This window comes from Camarhynchus parvulus, chromosome 1 (genome assembly GCF_901933205.1).
Source record: "Camarhynchus parvulus chromosome 1, STF_HiC, whole genome shotgun sequence".
NCBI classification, from domain to species: Eukaryota; Metazoa; Chordata; class Aves; order Passeriformes; family Thraupidae; genus Camarhynchus; species Camarhynchus parvulus.
Genome location: NC_044571.1, coordinates 59,814,275 through 59,833,142, shown reverse-complemented (window position 1 = coordinate 59,833,142; position 18,868 = coordinate 59,814,275). Strand labels below are relative to the sequence as shown.

The 18,868-nt window shown below is 37.7% G+C and overlaps 1 protein-coding gene across 4 annotated transcripts in view; it reads right to left on the bottom strand.

Moving 5' to 3' along the window:
• The window catches only part of DGKH (diacylglycerol kinase eta), a 157,996-nt gene that overhangs the window by 72,085 nt on the left and 67,043 nt on the right, over positions 1 to 18,868 (bottom strand). For 3 of the 4 annotated variants that reach the window (XM_030958400.1, XM_030958416.1, XM_030958408.1), the window contains exons 3-4: positions 5,734 to 5,844; positions 3,428 to 3,508 (exon numbers count right to left, since the gene is read on the bottom strand). In XM_030958400.1, the coding sequence (XP_030814260.1) occupies positions 3,428 to 3,508; positions 5,734 to 5,844 (192 nt within the window). Of the gene's footprint in view, positions 1 to 3,427; positions 3,509 to 5,733; positions 5,845 to 18,868 lie in introns of those variants that run through there. The other variant, XM_030958424.1, reaches the window with a different exon arrangement.

The window sequence follows — 18,868 nt, the reverse complement described above, 5'->3', positions numbered from 1 at the left end:
TAAAATACAGATGCTGCCACATGAAGCCTGTGCATTTAACATGAGACTCTAACACAGATTTAGAGTACCCAGAGTATTTTATACAACCATGTGGCTCAACTACTGAGGGGTAGCATGCTTAACATCTACAGATTATTTTCCTCAGCAATGTGCATCTGTTCTTCAGCATCAAAAGCAAGGCAGAGGTAGAAACTTAAGCCCAAATTTCAGCTAAGATAATTTCCTTTTAAATCACAATCCATAGCCACCTTTGTTGCCTTGAGGAACTTCATTGTCTGAATATGCCTGTTCAAGAATCCTTTTAGCATTTTAAAATCCCATCCCTTATACCTGTTAGAACAAAAGCACACCACCACTGCTCTACAAGCCTACACTTACACACCAGAGAACACTCTTCAGCCCCATTTGGTCTCGAATCTCGTTTTGAGAACAATAAAGGGGGTTTTCCTAAATGCACTCAAGGTACCAACAAGCCAACTTCCATCCCTGCAAACTAAAATGCACAAGGAATTACATCTCTCAGCAGAACTGGTCACTGCCCCATCTGCTTCTTTTCAATAAGGGTGGGAGATTCATCCCAGAAGCCTCCCCAGAGGGGTAATGTGCTGAGCAACTACACTCCTCTGGCTGTGCTGAGACAACATAAACCACCTCCCAAGGCAGAAGCAGAGTTCTGGGGAAAAACATGTTCTGTAGAGTGCCCAATATCACTATGAGGATTCAGCACTCACCCACGCCACTGAACTGGCCATGGGCTGAGCAAAATCCCCCCTGAGCTCCTGGTGCAGCTGATGGAGAGGGTGATCCAAATTTCTCACTGGATGCTGGAACCTCTTCACCCTCTTCCCATATACCTGGGACACTGGTACCTAACAAGGCAGTAGGAAAAATCCAGCCTTGAGTGTTTTACGTAAAGGCTCTGAAGTCAAGGGACACCCTTCCTTCTAGGTTACCTATTAACCTCTAGGTAAGGATGCTCAGAACTACAAAACCCTTATAAACTCTGAAAAGGCAAGGTTGTACACTAGAAACTTACTGCTAGAAGTGAGTTGATCATTCACTGAAAGGTAGTATCATCAGCAGTAAGGAAAATAATAAAACAAATGAGCTGATTAAACTTTATCAACTCTGTATTTTAATTAGGAGATATTATGTACCTCAGATTTCCATTTAACCTCAACTTGTTTGAAGAGAGATAGCAAAAGTAATTCTGGTGAACAAACAGTGGTATTTAGTTACATAAAATATTCTGCAAGCTTGTGCATTACAAATAAACTCAACCTTAAATCTGTGTCTTATGACTAATTTTAGGACTTGAGTTTTATCCAAAATAAGAGCATGGAAAAACTTGACACACACCTCTGCCTTCAAACAGACAAACTAGACAAGGCAAAAGAAGGCAAAACAGTAATTCTACAAGCTGGGGGTGGGAAATTGAGGGGAGAGGGTGGGATCTTAGTGAAATGACAAAATGTTTTTTAAAGAAAAAATTAAAATCTTTTTCTTAATATCAATTTGTAAAGGTGTGTTTTCCTGGAAAATCTGTCTCGTGGTGTATATTCCATCTACATAAGTTAGTATTAAAAATATTATCTACTGGGACAAAGAAAACAAGAGTACATTAACTAGAGAATGCTAATGTTAAGGATTTAATTTTTGGGTTTTTTTAACAAATAGAATGCTAACATATCACTTAGAACATAAAAAAAAAAAGACACATAATTTTAAGAAAGGCAGAAAAAAAAGAAAAGTTTCTTTTTATTTATAAGGAGTATTGCTGGAGAGCTAACCACCCACTCCACCCCCAGCCCCTGAGTCCAGCCCAGTGCAGGCGAGGTCAGAGATGTCTCACTCCACAGAGCTGTGTTGCTGGGAGACTGGGTTAGGCAAACACAAAGAAAGAAGCCAAAAGATTAAGCAAGATGACAACTATTACCATATTTCACAGTCAAATCAGACAACTCTTCAATCCAGGAGAGCTTTACATCCAAATAATTTTTCAAAATTAATTTGAGGACTCCTTAGAGAAAACACTGTTTGCCCTAAAGTACCCAGGACATGAAAATAAACAGTGTCTCTGAAGCTGTTAAAGCTGTAGACACAGATTTCTTTTTTCATTACTGTCTTCCCCAGAAGTCTTGATACTAGAAGGAAAACATGCTTTTGGCGAAGAATGAGATGCTGAATGGGCCTAAAGGATTACAAAGGATACCAAAACACCAAGTATTGAACAAGGAAAGAAAAAAAAAGGGGAAAAAAAGGAAAAAAAAGGAAAAAAAAAAAAAAAAAAAAAAAAAAGCCCAAGCACCCCACTTTTCTGAAGAAGCAGAACTTTTAGGCAACAGAAAGAACCTTTCCAAAAGACAGGCTAGTACCTTACACAGCCACCACCTCACCTGAGACCTTCTGTCAAAGTAGTCTTTTTTATTGCATTCTTAGTCAGTAAAGCAGCTTAGATTGACACAACACACTGGGCTGTCAAGGCCAACACGAGCACATCTTTGAAGTGCTCTGACTGCTTCAGCAGCTGCCTGGGAGATCCCACAGCAAGAAGAAACTATGAACCTCTCATGAGGCTTGCATTTGACTGCTTTGGAGAAGAAAAACCAAGACTAGTAATATGAACTAATATGGGTCACCTGGGGAATTAAAAATGTCAGGAAAATTAAAAATTAACCTTTTAATAGAGACACGTAGTTAAGGAAAATGAAGCCATTACAGTCAGTGGGACATCTCAAAATATCCTTGAAAGGGACAACTTCACCAATGTTATTCCTCATAAGTAGCTCATGTTCAAAATCTTTTTCTCCAGAGGTTAAGAATCAGCAGAGGAATTGTGTCAGACATTAGCACTTAGTTCTAACAGACAGCTGAACAATAAATGAAGAATCATTTGTGTAAATAACACCTGTGAACTTACAGAAATAGGGATTTATCAATACTCTATGTTCTTACAGCAGTATCAGAGTCAAGGTGCGACTGTAGGGACAGTTTTTCCATGTGACTTAGAAGCATTTATGGGTATGATTGGCAGTGAAAAAAAAATAAAATACATTTCGATATAGGAAAAAACCAAAAATGTTATGTTAAGAAAATTAAAACAAAACCACAATTACATTTGATTTAATTCAGCATGTCACCTCTAAGAGAAACTATAGCACAAACCCATAATAAGCACTAAGTACTGAATCTTGTCTTTTTAAGGCCTTCTATCATCATCTTTTGAAACAACTGTCATCTCACATTTCTGCTCACTGAAATAAAATGCTCTATAGCTGACGTGATATTGTTCTCATACATTAAACCATTTCCAAAAAAAGAAATTTTATTTCCAAACAGAGGAAAATAAGCAATGGAGAGGATCCTCAATTTTCTTAGTAACAGTCTATCCACAGCCTTGAAAAACAGTGTTAAAATTGTTCCATACCGTGAAGCTGTTGTTGACATTTTTTGTGCTTGATTCAGCTACGCTGGCATCTGACAGGTCAACTTCATCAAATATTAGAGACTGTGAAGGGAAAAGAACATAGAAGCATTAAATTAAGTCTGAGTCCACTTTCAGCTATGCTTACAAAATGTGCTTTAATTTTATTGCGTCTATTCTAATTAGAAAATAAAAATAGAAAATAAAAGTAGTGAAAAAAATAGAACACATTGATGATGGGACAAAATTTCATAACTGGCCCTAAACACAGTTCTACTTGCTATTCTAAATGGTACATGAGAGCATAAAAAAAGGGCTTAATAATTATATTGCTTTAAAATCTCTTTTAAAAGAAGGGGGGTTTCTTACGCAGATGAAGCTTTACAGTGTCTACTGTGCAGCATAAATGTGTGTCAGAGAAAAGAGATTCACACACAGTAAAATGTAAATTAATTATTTAGTTTTAGGATGGAACCCTAAAGTCATGTAGGAAGCTATGATATAGTATCCATATGAGAAGATGCATCTCAAAGTGCTGAACTGATCCCCTCCATTCCTTTGTTTTGTTCAAACAAAAGAAATTTATGTCTACTCTAAACACTCCAGTCTCTGGCAAGGGATCAATTAGATTCTGTTATGCTCATGATGGGTTTTGTAGCACACAAGTGCAGTGCAACAAAAATACCTCTTTTTTTAGCCCTAATATGTTTTTCCTTTTCCATGCCACAGGGAGTAGAATCAATATTGGGGAAGTTTCAGCATGTCTGGATTCAGCATGCCTTTGAATATTGGCACAATTGCCTACTTGTAACACCTTCTTTTCTCATCTTTATCACAGAATCACAAAATGGTTTTAGTTGGAAGGGACCTTAAAGATCACACCCCCTGCCATTGCTCAAATGGTTACTCAAAGTCCCATCCAACCTGGCCTTGAACATTTCCAGGGATGAGGCATCCACAGCTTCTCTGAGCAGCCTGTGCCAGTGTCTCACCACCCCCACAGTAAAAAGCAACTTCTTACTTAATATCCAAATATGGGTATTACAGATCCTCTTTCAGTTTATAGTCATTCCTCCTTGTCCTGTGACCATGTACCCTTGTAAAAAGCCCTCTGCAGCTCCCTTCTACCCCTGCTAGGTACTAGAAGGCTGCAACAAGGTCCCAGATGTGTCAGCCTGTCTTCATAAGAGAGATGCTCCAGCCCTTTGCTCATCTTTGGGTCTCTCCTCTGGACATGCTACAACAGTTCCATGGTTCCCAAGATAGCAAGGGCACAGACTTCTTGGGGTGAGACCAAGAGAGACCCAAAATATTCCATATTCGTCATCTAACATGACAGGCTCACATTTTCAAAACATCTCAGCATCATACTGTGATTTGAGGTTGCCCTTCTCAGAGCTCTTATCTGCCATGCTTATGTTTTATATAAACTGCTTGTGGTCTCACCAATTGCTGAGAGGTTTGACAACAGAGGTCCTGTAGTGCTGGGCTCCCTGAAGCAATGGTGCTTTCCTTGATTCATTATAGCCACACAACAGTGCACCATGCAGCTGCAGTCCTACAGTCCCACAAGGAGAGATCTCTGTGCCTTTACTAAGAGTTTTGTTGATAAAACAAGGCTATAGCAGATGATGGAGACCTGAAGCACCTCACCTACAGCTCCCAAGAGTTGCTGCAACCCCCAGGGTAAAGGCGAGTAACACCAACAGCTATGAAACAGCAAAATCTGAGTCAGCCAAAATGCTCTTGGCCCCAGCCTTGGGAGGGAGGAAGGAAATGCCTTTCAAAGAGAAGATAAGTATCCCCCTCTGCCCACCCCCAATTCTCCCACCAAAAATATTCAATAGATGGGAAACAGCTTTTTCCCTTATATATCAGTTTTGGCAGAAAATCAGCCTATGTTGATTTCTCATAACTATTTCTATGGGCATCAGAGCAGAAGAGTTTTAATAGAATGCAGCCTTAGTGACAACTTTTAAGCTTTATCCAGCTCTTACTTTTTTGACTGAGAGCCACAAAAAACCCCACAACTCTTAAAAATTACTTTATTATTTAACTGAATAGATTAAAAGGTTAAAATAACTGTGATAAACTTCATATGAAAAACATCAAGAGAAATTACCAATCTTTCTTAAAGCTAATTTAACCCATTACATCCTATATACAGCAGTTTATCCATAAAACAATTGTAAACAAATAATTAAATTATTATTATTATTATTAAACTTATTAAATGCATTAACCTTATAAACCTAAACCAAACTGAAGTCACAAGCAAAAGGCATTAGACACTAATAGCACAGAATTACCTTTGAATCCTTAGCATAGTAAAGGGTACGACCTCGAAGTTTGAAATAACGCTTTTTCCACCTCTGAAAAGAGCTGGTTTGCTTCAGTAGTAATCCTTCCTTTATACTTGTCTGAAAAATATTAAAATATAGAAACATGTAGAAACAGCTACACATATAGATTAAAGTTACACTTTTTAAAATTTATGTTACACCTCAATATAACTGTAAATTTAAACTTTATTTATTCACATTAAATAGAGACTAATTCTTTGGACTACCAGATTTTGCTTTGCTACTTTTTAAAGAATGACAATGTTGGCAAAATGCTAATTTTACATGTAAACTGCAAATGATTCAATTGTCTGGATAGCTGCAAAGCCACAAATATTAAACTCAACAACAACTGATGGTGGCACAACATGGGAAAAAAATACTAAAACCATCAACAGAAGGTAATTTCCAGTTCCAAAATTGATTATGTTGAGGAGAAGAACAATTTCCACACAGATACTAATTCAACAGGGTACTTAAATGTGTCTGATTCAAGCACAAGAATTACTTTAAAATAGAGGGAATAATCCAGTTTGATGCAAGTCACGCAAGACTTTGAGTGTGTTGCTGAGCTGAAGCCTCCAGCATGAAATCAGCTAACCATTAGAGATAATTATTATCTGGAAAGTGTGAGAACAGTAACAGATAGGGATATTTTTACCATGCAAATCTTTTTAGGCAAAAAATGACTCACTGATCCAAACCTTTCCATTGCATACTGAATCCTGTCTATATAAATTCTAATTTTTGAAATGAGTAAGAGGCAAACTAGTATATTTTAAAGGTGTATGCTGTTTGCACCAGTGTGTATGGGATTCATCCAATTAGAGAAATTGTCCACTTAATCAGACAAAATGACATGAACACTGAATAATATTGCACGAATCTCAAATTTTCTTCAGTGATGAAGCACACAAGAGGTAGGAGAAAAAGAGAGTGTGTTTGGATATTATATTGCAAAATTACTATTTCCAGATTATTTCCCATTTGTAACATAACAACGTGGTAAGAATCTTATAATACAATTTCTAGATAATGTGGGACAAACATCATTTGAAGTTATTCTAGAGCTTCTGGAAAATTAACCAAGACCTGACCTAAAGTTTATAAACATCTTCTATTATCAGATGTGAAATTCTCTTGAACTTTAATGCAAGTAATACAAACACAGAAAAAGCAGAAAGCACTTTACTGTTCCTACCATTTCCTCGAAATGAGAAACACTGTTGTTATGTATAGAGATCCCAGCCTTCATTTAGATAGTCATAATGTCACAAACCAAAAATGCGGTCCAATGATCACAAAGCAATTGAACTAACGCTCTCAAAAAAGCAACTTTCTCCAATCAAACATTGTAGCTGAAAGTTTAGATTTGTCACAGTTTGCTTCACACGCCAACAGCCTGGACCAGTGGATTCAGTCTCAGCCCTCCTGCTCTAGCTAAGGGATAGCAATTCCCAGTGGAAAGGGTCTGCTCATCACACACCATTTTAAGACACTTTGCAATTTTCTGATCAGACCCCAGGATAAGCTAGTTTTCCATGATATAAATAGATGTAATCAGCTAGCAAATACAAGCACTTCTTCAAAACTGTCTGTTGTAGCCATGCAGCACCAGTGCTCCATATCACACTCTGAGATTTTGGAAGCTCATCACAAGGACAGGAGCAGATGACTTGCATGTTTCTCAAGGGTCAGAAGATGTTAAGATTAGAGAAGTTCTAAGGTACTCCACATTAATGACAGACACTGACTTACTGGGAAAATTTCCAAAATGGAAGGGAATCCACACTCCCTAAAGTGCACTAGGTTTATTAGGAGACGCAGAACATACATTATGCTTAATACTTTTGGGACTTTTAAACTGTGTTAAAAAAAATCATAACATTCCCTAAACCTTGATGTATTACTCACCAAAGAATTAGTTAACTCTACCTTGTCATTTTTATCCCTACTAAACCATTGTCTCCTATTTCAACTTACTCCTTAAACACCAATATCCCTAATAACAAACCTTCAAAATTAAATTTATTTTGCAAGTCAGCCATTTGAAATTAGCTTCCTAAAGCTGGCAGTAAATAACCTTGCAGAGTCTACATAATTTATTTTTGCAACAAAATTTTTTTAAAAATCTGGTAAACACTTACCCAAGTAGAAGTACTTAATGAAGTACACACATGAAATTTACATTTTACCACAAATAACTATATTGAGCTGAGGTCTGATCACCTTAAATAGAAAAATTCATGGCTGCAGGCATCAAAACTGAGCACAAAGCTTTAGCCCAATACCCTTAATTAACTTTATTTAGACTCTAAAATGTTTAAAATTCCATCTGCCAATGAGGCATCAAGTAATCTGCTAATAATGCTTTCCTGAGTCTATACCAAGTAAGAGCATTTCCAGTAATTTGAGATTGGAATGGACCTCCCAGGTTGTTGAATTTGGGTCCTCATTATTTCCTATGCACAGGTCACATTAAGTTTTTCAAAAGCAATGATCAGGCTGTAACTACAACTTAAGAAAGTAGTTCTTTTTCTTCTCCCCATGGCAATTAAGACAGTGCTCCAAGATCTCACTGTTCTGAGAAGCCTTTTTATAATTAATCCCAGCTGGACATTAAATGTGAAGCATAAGCCATAATCACTCCAATTACATTAACTTCTTTCCTACTGTAATTTAGGAGAAACAAGAAGTACAGGTCCCACAATCCCACACTACTTCTCCCTTTTACAGAACTAGATCTCATCAGCCTGCCAAAACCTCTGAACTTCCCCATCCTGCATCTAGTAATACAATGTCCCTCCAGAAGTATAGGACTATAATTAGAACAAAATAGAATAGAATCCCTAACAATCTTTACTATTTTAGCCATTAGTAAAGAAAATGATTGACAATATTACAATTACAACATCACAGTGTTCCACTGTGGTATATCTTTCAGAAGAAATTTAATTATAAAAATCACAGCCATTTTTCATAAAATTAAGGAATACATATGTCCAATTATCCAGTAATGTAAAATGCAATTCTGCATCTCCAAAATCTCCAAAAAAATGACAAAAAACAAATTGTTTTTGTGGGTATTTGGGTCACTTAAAATGAGAAACATCCTGTTTTGTATCAGCAGATTTTTAAATGTCCAGTATATAACACCTGAAAAGTCAAACCAACAGTTTTTATTTAAAAGAAAACAAACCACATTGCCTCGCTCCTCATTCACTCATGTTATAAAGCCCCACATTTCTGCAAAGGTAAATTTTTTACTTCCACTGCTGCCAGAAAGACAGAAAGAAAGGAGAAAATATTCTGAATTTAGAAAATAATAAACTAATTGTGGACCCATTATGGGCAACAACAAACTAAACCACTAAATGATTAAAGTCTACCCTCTACTTCTTTTCAGGTAAGTAAGTGGACATGCTGCTCAAAATGTGTCAGGAGAGTGAATAAGAGAACATGAGGAAATTTCTGAAAGTGAGGGGGATGAAAATGAGAACAGGAAAGGCCATAGAACAGGGCAGTCAGATACAAACAGGAAATTAGGAGCGTGAAGAAGAATTTTAAGATAACCTTGCAACAGATGCTCAGGCTGAGACTAAAATGTTCATAAAACTTTGAAAGATGAAACACAGCTAGAAGGTTGGCAGGATCATTTTCCAGCAGAAGTGCGAAAAGGATACCCAAGGATAGGAAGGCCACAGGAAAGAAGCTCACCAAATCCTCAGCATCTGTCTTTACCAATGAAGATAATGAGGTATCTCACACAGCATGTTCTCCACAATGTTAGAACAGCTGCATCGACATGGAGTGCATGTAGGGAAGTACTAGACCAGACAAATCACTTAGTCATGTGGGCCAGGTGGCATTGACCTGGGAGCTTTGAAGGTCCCAAAAGGGCCACTGATACTAACATTCACTCCTAGTAGGACAGTAGAGTCCATACAAAAGAATATTGCTGAGCCCATACATATCCAATTGGAAACAGTCAACAGAGGTTTTGTGAGGGAAAATACTGCCCTGCTACCTACCATGTGTTCAGGAGGTGCAGAGGAAAGCAAGTAGATAAATTAGGACCCTGTAGACATGGATTTTTAGAAAGCCTTTGAAGCTTTGACAAAGCTTCCCACCAAAGAATATGGAAGAAATGTTATTAGAACTAAATTGGAAAAAGGGGCATGGTGTGAACTGAAAGCTGTTTCAAGGAAAAAGCTAAACCTCATTAACATTCTCACATCAGATTTGGGTAAAGAAGAGATCTGTGAGTCACAGTTCACAGTTCTCTAAGCTAAACCACAGCCAGAAATGCCATGCAATTATGCCTATCACTAAGAAAAGCAACAAACCCAAGACAGAATATAATTTTGCTGCTCTATAACACTGTTTTGTCAGACAGTTCTGCTCTCTTTAACTCATTAAATGGGGTTAAGAGAAGGTACAGAGAAGGACAACACAAATGATTCAAAGAACAGTAGCTGCCTCACAACAAGAGACTGAAAAGCAGAAGACCAAGGGAGTGATACGAAGAATGTTTAAAAAAGCATTAAGGAAAAGTAAGGTGACTGCAGAACTATAGTTCACCAAAGCCCACAACATTATAACAAGGAGGAATGTGACAAAACTACATTGAGATCAGCTTAGCAAAGATAAAAAGTAGCACATCTTTACATAGCAGGTAGTGATTTTATGAAGCTTGCCGCCACAAGAGATTGTACAGGCAGACAGCATCAGAAGCACAAAAAAGAAGAGAATAGACAAATTCAAGGACAGTGTAGCTGTAAGCGGTACCTTTAATTTGCCATGAGGAAGTACCATGGGAATGCGCAGCCACCAGACTCACATGCTGCTCCTAAACAGCCTTTTCTATTCCACTGCTGAAAGTGGATCATTGTGCAACCAAGCAGAAAATGTCACAGGTTGAGTTTCCACTGCTATGTAGACAGTATCTCTTTTGCTTTCAAGTCTGATGTTTGTATTTGCAAGTGGGCCTAGGCCTTCATTTACCATAACAATGAGTATTTGGATTCTTGACAGACCAGGCAATTAAAGAAAAAAAAAAAAAAAGAGAGAAAGAGATTATATGATGATACTCTTTGATATTAGCTCTCTCCTGTAATACTTCCTATTCCTGTGACTTTGCCAAGTTGAGTACCAGGATAGAACCAACCCCCTTCTTTTCAGTATTGGAACATTTTTACCATCTGCACAGGTAAGGCTTTAGGCAGACAGTGCCTTCATTACTTTACAAGGTAAAATCTCACAGCTCATAGTAACCCAGAGCCCCTTAAAATATTCCATGTGTTCAGTGGATTGAAAATTATTTTTATTATTAAAAATGTGACAATCAAACACTTGATTTATATTAAAATTATGACTTGGGAACTCCAAGCCTGTGATTTTCTTGACAATCTCTGTATAGCAGCTTCCATTACTGTCACTTAGGCTGACAGGTTTTTCATTAGTTATGTCAAAATAAAAATAGATTTTATCTACCAAGAATAAAAACTTCAGCAGCAGCTTACTCCAAGGTTACATTTTTATTGAAGATTCCTGTTCACAGTGAAGGGAGCCTAACATTTGAAAATTAAAATCAAACAATGAATCTATGAATTTATACAGCTAAAAAGCATCAAAATAAATTTGAAAATCAGTATGTTGATGAACTAACTTTGTTTTAATATCAAGAAAATCTTCATAAAACAAGTTCCACCAAGAACTGGTAGCTCAGTGGAGCAAATGCAGCTGTATCATGGGGTGCCTAAAGCACAACACTTGCCTCAAGTGAGATGCCCCAGGCTGTTGCTGCTAACACATGCTCCAGGTTACATCAGTGACAGAAATCACAAAATGTAGCCAGTTGCACATGCTCAGTCTGTCACTGTTGATGACAGTTATCCCTGTCCTATAAAGGAAAAAACCAGACCAGTTAGCTGTAAGAAAACAGCTTTCCAAAATCTCAGAATGAAAGCCAGCCACACACCCCACCAAAACACTAACTTGTGATTAAGCACCACCATTTCTGTGCAACAATAAACACTCTGTTTTTTCAAAGTTATTCTTATACTCCATATTTTGGGGTCATTTATATGGATGGACTCTAGCCTATGTAAAACTCCAATACAAATAAATGCTATTATACAGCTGTGCAGTGTCCTTCTTCCTCAACCTTCTTTTCCCTTCATGATCCCTTCCAGCCTATGCTAAGGAAACAGATTTTTGCACTACTATTGTTAAAATAAATAATAATTTTAAATAGCTTTCAACTTCCTCTAATTGGAACACATGGTAATGCAGTAAGACATGAAGTAAATTACAGAGAAATTGCCATAATAAAAATATCTTAGTAGCAATGTGAAATGCAATTATCAGACTGATTTAAAAATAGAGGTTGTAGGATGTAACAAATATGAGTAAGATATTGCCATATTAGGATAAAACATTACACTTGGAATTTAAAAAAATTTAAAAAAGAAACAAATACCCTATTTAAGATATAAAGTTGATACTAGATTGAGAATGGAAAAGAAACTTTATCTGCAGCTCAAGTATTTAAACTCCTAATTTCAACTCATGTACAGCATGCTGCTCTCACTCGCTGTTCTCATTAATCAGGGCATGAAACAGCTGCAATCCACTGAAAAAGGATAAAACACTTCATAGGACTGCAACTTGGTGCCAAAGATTTAAGAGTTTTTGTGTTAGAACACAACTCAGCTAACTTTGAGCAGTATTTCACAGCTACCATTTGGAGTTTTGAGACAGAAGAATTTAGATGGTACATATTTCGCAAATAAAAAATATTTAAAAAAAAACCTCAAAGAGTCAAAGCATTCAACTGAAGAGATTTTCTTCCTTCACAGAATAATCTATTCTCTCTCCCAACTGCAGAGGTGGCATTTCATTTTAATCAAAAATCTTCATAAATGGCTTTTTGGAAGATTGGGACTTCAGAAGTAATAAAAGTGAAAGTATAAAGTCATTATCAATTCCTATTCTTACAGATGAGAATTATAGGAAAGAATTTGAAAAACACAGACTTGTAAACAAAGCTGCAGGACAAAAAACTGCATTTTGAGACATGACGTAGCGCAGACCTTTCTAATTACTTGTTCTCTAACTAATTCTGGTACTTAGGTTCAGGTCCAATATATTTACAATTAAGGAGTATGGCTGTTGCAGAATCACAGAATGGTTGAGGTTGGAGAGGATCTTTGGAGATCCATATAGTCCAGCCCACCTCACAAAGCAGTCACCTGGAGCACTTCACCCAAGGATATCTATGTATCTCCATACATATATCTGAGTCTCTGCAAGGACAGAGATTCCACAACTTTCCTAGGCAAATGTTCAACCTGTCTTAGTGTTCAATTAAGTGTCCCTCAAAAGAGGGAGGGTAAAAAAAAAAGTGAAATTTTTTTTTTCTTCTGTTTAAATGTTGTGGTTTCTGTATTTCAATCTGTGCCCATTGCCTCTTGTCCTGCCACTGGGTACCACTGAGCCTGACTAATATCCTTACACTCCTCAGATATTTGTATTTATTCATATGATCCCTTTCAGCCTTCTCTTCTTCAGGATAAGCAGTCACAGATCTCTCAGCCTCTTGTCATATCAAAGATGCACCAGCCTCTTAACCATCCTTGTGGCCTGCCAGTGGGCTCTCTCCGGCATGGCCATGTCTGACTTGTAATGAGCAGCCCAGAACTGGGCACAGCACTCTGGATGTGTCCTCACCAGGGACAAGTAGAAGATCATCTTCCCTGACCTGCTGGTAATTCTCCCAAACACAGCCCAGCATCTTGCTGGTCTTCATTGTCCCATGACCCTCCTCTGCCACTCTGCTTTCCAATCAGTCAGCCCCTAGCCTGTCCACAGCTACAGTGTGATAGGATTCTTCCTCCTCAAATGTAAGACATTGCCTCTGTTGAACTTCATGGGGTTTCTGTTGGCCCATTCCTGCAGCCTGTACCTCTCTGAATGGGAGCACAGCCATCTGGCACATCAGACATTTCTTCTCATTTTGTATTGTCCATACACTCTGCAGATACACCCTGCATTATCATCCAGGCCTTAATGGAGATGTTGCACAGCACTGACCACAGTAACAATCCCAGAGGTAAACCAGTGGTGACTGATCTCTAAATGGACTTCATGCCACTAATCACCACACATTTGCTCCATCACCTTCCAATGAATAGAGATGGGGCAGCTGATCCCCAGATCCTCCTTCTTCCTTTTCTTGAATATGAGTAGCATTTGCTTTTTTCCAGGGCTCAGGAACCTCCCTTAGTGGCTACGACCTTAGATATATGGCCTTGCAATATCAAGCAGCTCCCTCAGCACTGAGATGTGTAGCCCAGAAGGATCACTGGACTTGTGTTCATGCAGTTTAAGTGTTCGCAAACTTGATGTTCCTTCCCCTTCCACCACTTTCCAACTGGTCACGGGCACCTGGGATTTCAGAGGGCTGCTGTGAACAGTAAAGACCAAGATAAAGTAGGCATTGAGTAACTTGGCTTCTTTCATGTCTTTGTTACCTGATCCCGTGCCTCATTTAGCAACAGCCATGAGTTTGCCCCACTCTTCCTCCTTCTACTGATGTACCTGTAGAAGATCTGCTTATTGGCCTTCACATCCCTTGCTAGACTCTAGTGCAGATGGGCTTTGGCATTCCTAATCCCACCCATGCATGACCAATTCTCTAAATTCCTTCTGGATCACTTGTCATTGCTTCCAGTTTTTGTACGCTTCCTTTTAATGTAAGTTTTTTCATAAGTGTCCTGTTCACCCATGCAGTACACTGCTCTTAAGACTGGGACTATGACAAACTCATTCTCTCTGTCTTTAATTTCTGTCAGTTCTAAATGTGAAAGCCCTTGGAGCAAAACTGCACCTTTTTTCTAAGATTTCTTTTCCTAGAACTCCTTACAAATATTATTGAGGAACCTACACCCTGCAGATTTTTTTCCCAATGCAGATTTTCTTCTATGAAAATCTGTGAGTTCTAGACAATGTCTGGAGGCCAAATTGGCATCAGAAATTCCAGTCCCAGTTACTGTATTTTAATTCTTTTGGAGTTATTAAATTTAGTAGGTGAGTATTTTATAGCTTGGTATATTCTAGAGAAAATTAAAGTTTGCGATGTAGTACTGAGTAAGTGCCAAACAGATCTGAAATTTACTTCCAGGCCACTAACAGCCTTCTGTAACCAGAGACATTGTGCTGGTACATTCACTTGTTTATGCAGCTACATATAAATATTACACAAGTACCTACTGAACCATCATAAATTTAGGAAACAGCTTATTACCTGTGCTGATGAGTTTCAGTAATTAAAGAGAGCTTATGAAAGAGGTATTTTTTACAAGGTCATGTAGTGTCAGGACATGGCAGACAAGGGGGAATGAAACTGAAACAGGGTAGATTTAGATTAGATACAAGGAAGAAATTTTTTACTGTGAGGGTGCTGAGACACTGGAACAGGTTGCCCAAAGTTGTAGATTCCAATCCCTGGCAGTGTTCAAGGCCAGGCTGGATGGGACTTTGAGCAACCTGTTCTAGTGAAAGGTGTCCCTGCCCATGGCATGGGGGTTGGAACCAGAAGATCTTTAAGGTCCCTTTGAACACATGCTACCATTCCATGATTCCATGCAACAGGAATTAGAGACCACAGAAGTGACACAGCTGGACACAACATCTCATAAGCCTGCATTCGCTGTTTCTGTAATCTTCACATGTTCAGTCTCCAATCATAGAATCCCTAGACAGAATAATGGGGGCTCTAAAATCTGAGTTTTCACATGATCTGTCATTACAAAAACACACCGCCCTTCTTTTCTTTCTATTTGAATGAAGTCTTCATCTGTCTTTGTCATCTATCCTTGAACTATTCCCAGAAGACCTTTTCCTAAGATGATCATACAGCCCTCGGTTACAGCAATTCTTTACCACTAAAACTGATTCCCTTGTGTAAACTTTTCTTGTTGCCCTTTAAACTCATAAAGTGCTTTAGTAGGACAATGATGCAGATGTAAAACATCACCAAATTAACTCAAAGGTTGTTACTAACTCACAGTATTTTTTAATGACAAAGCACTCGATGGGACAATGGTTATGGTTCTTTACTTTGTACACTCCAACTTTTTTTTGTTAAATTACACTAACTTTTCAGCAGGAGAAAATAATACGAACACACAGCTTTTAAATTAATAATACGGCTATTACTTTTTGACCAAAGTAATTCACAATCAACCCATCAATGCCCAAACCAAATTTACATCTACTAGTATTTTTAAACGGAACAAAGATGGAAAATTGTTTTCCACAGTGGATATATGTTATGGAAGTCTTCTATCCTGTTATGTACTAAGACTAAGCTTAATATACAGCTCTAGAGGTAAACATGATTATGCTCTGAAACTTCTGAATGAAGTTTCTCACACCATCTTCAACAGCATTTGTGAGTGAGAAGCTCTACTCTCCTCTGGAATGCAGATCAAGTGTCCTATTTATTATAAATGTGAAAAGCATGGAAAATATTTTTTAAATATATATGGTTAATCAGATTTCCTCTAAGATTTTCTGATCATGTTTCTTTGATATCTACTCTATTCTGCTTAAAATACTTTCATCCTCATAATTGCTTACTTGTGTTTAATACAGGTACAAAAAAGTTCTGAGATTCATCCCATTTCTAAGCATTAAGTACTTAAGGGACATCTGGGATTGCTATCATCTCTCTTCACCAAGAGCTGAAGGGCTCTGCAAGGTACACCCTAAAAAATTTTGCTTTCTCCTATGCTGTTACAGTCATGGAAGGGAGGGTGCAGCCACTGTGAAGTGTCTCAGGTCAAGCAGCCAATAGTTAAGTCTGAGCTGTGACAATACCCTTAGATGCTGCAATGACTGATGCACAGCATGCATGCCTTGGGACCAGTAATTTGGAGCAGAAAGGCAGGCCAGGTCTCCTGAGCACTAAACCCACCAAAACTTCTGAGCCAGAGCATCCCATTATCTTTGCACTGGAGGCTGAGATACATTAGAACTTTCTCCACATGCAGAGAAAGCCACAGAAAACCAGCTAAAAAAATAATCAAAAATATATTAATCAGATCGAAGCTGTATGATAAAAATTTTAAAACTGCAGGATGATCCTCACTCTCCTGTAAATTAGCCAGGTTCCAAAGACAAGGCCGGGTAATTGTGGTCTTACACTATCTTAATTCCAAGAAAAGTAATTCAAGCTACTTTTTATAGCACTTTTCTTGTTAGAAAACCCCTTGAAGTGGAATATTTTAAGAAAAAAAGACTAGTTGAAAATGCCCTTTGACAGAGGTACTGTGAGTTTATTAATTGGTTTCAGACAGTACACAGAGGTGCTGATCACAGACCTGGATGAAAGAGACATGACAACCAAGTCAAAGCACCCATATCAAGAATCAATTTCTGAGTCACCTGAGTAATCACCTGAACTTATTACTCAATTCTTCCAACCAGATTTCTGATATGATCTTATAGCAGCAAGAAGTCTGGAAATAAATGTGATTAATACTTCATTTTTTTTTACTTTCCCCCTTTTTTTATTCATCTCACCAGAGATGCTTCTCAAACAATTAAGCCATCTGTACACTTTGTAACTTTCTAGTTAGGCTGGTTATTGTTGCAATTTTTACAGTTCCAATATAGATCATTTTTTAAATAGTTATTACGTATACTCCTCTATTAAAGACTCAAGTTTAATGGGGTGATAGGTTAATGAAAAACATAACTAAAACTTAATATTCTGATACAAAAAGCACAGTGACTGAAGGCAGGAACTGCTTTCTTTGCATGTTAGGGGTTTTTTTTAAAGAACATAGTAGTTTTACTTTTTGCTGCCTTAAAAACCAAAGATGAAACTCCAAGCTGTGACTTGGAGCATCCTTTTGATGCCATTTATATTTAGCCCAAAAATGGGCTGAATCTGGTCCAGAGCCTGAAACAAGGAATTACCATCCCAAAGAGCAGCTTTAAATAATGCAGATATGAAAAAGATTTAGTAAAACACCCTGAGGAATCAATTTGTCCATTTTAAACTAGGGCCCAATGAAAGTTATATTACTGTTTGTATGCCAAAAGTAGACATAGACAGTTAAGAAGAGAGAGAAAGGTGGTGTGATATGAGTGAAATAAGAAAGAGGATTCTTTAGGCAGAACTGGCACAAAAGAAGGGCAAGGGATAAAAAGATTAAGTCAAACATCATTGATAATGATCGGAAAAGTCACACAAAGATCAAGAAGGGTCTCTTGCAGTGTGAGACCACATCCTCAATTTACAGCAGCCATTCAGATATGCCATGAACAATCAACAGCTATTCCTATGAACAACAGTGTTCATTATGAATAATCAATGATTGAGAAACACTATACTTTGGAGTCTCTGCATAAATTTGTTATTGGACACATGGTGTCCCTGATACTATACAATCCAGTTGAGCTGTTTAACTCACCCACCTAGAAACATTTTCAATAAGCAAACAGGATCAATATTGAACCACAGAGAGAACATGCACTATCAAGCATAGAGACATCTTTCTGGATAAGCTAGCCTCACCAGTATTAAACAGGAGACTGCTTAGCAGTAGTGAGGAGATATAATTTATATCAAAGTAGAACGTTCCAGTTCTAAGGATAGCTGGAAACTGGTTCTAAGCAGTTGTCTGAAGAAGTTCCACAAAACAGTAAAAATACAACCAATTTTAAAATTCCACTAGCATTTCTCTAGAATGAAAAATAAGAATGTGAGAACTGAGACCAATTAGAGTACAAACGGGATACATGAACAGTAAAACCTGGGGGGAAAAAATGAAAACCCAAAATGTACTGTTTATTTCAGAACAATTGTTGGATAACATTAGTACAGATTTTTTTTTCATACCTCTTAAGAATGATTCATGCATTCTTATCTAAAAATCAGAATTTGAATAAGCAATTATGACCACTAACCACCTTTTTGTATTTAATGAAGACTGAGACAGGTTTTTGAAACTGACAGAAGAAAAATCCCTCTCCACAAACTGCCCTGGCATAGTACACAATGCTAATTTCTACAGGAAAAATGCATCAG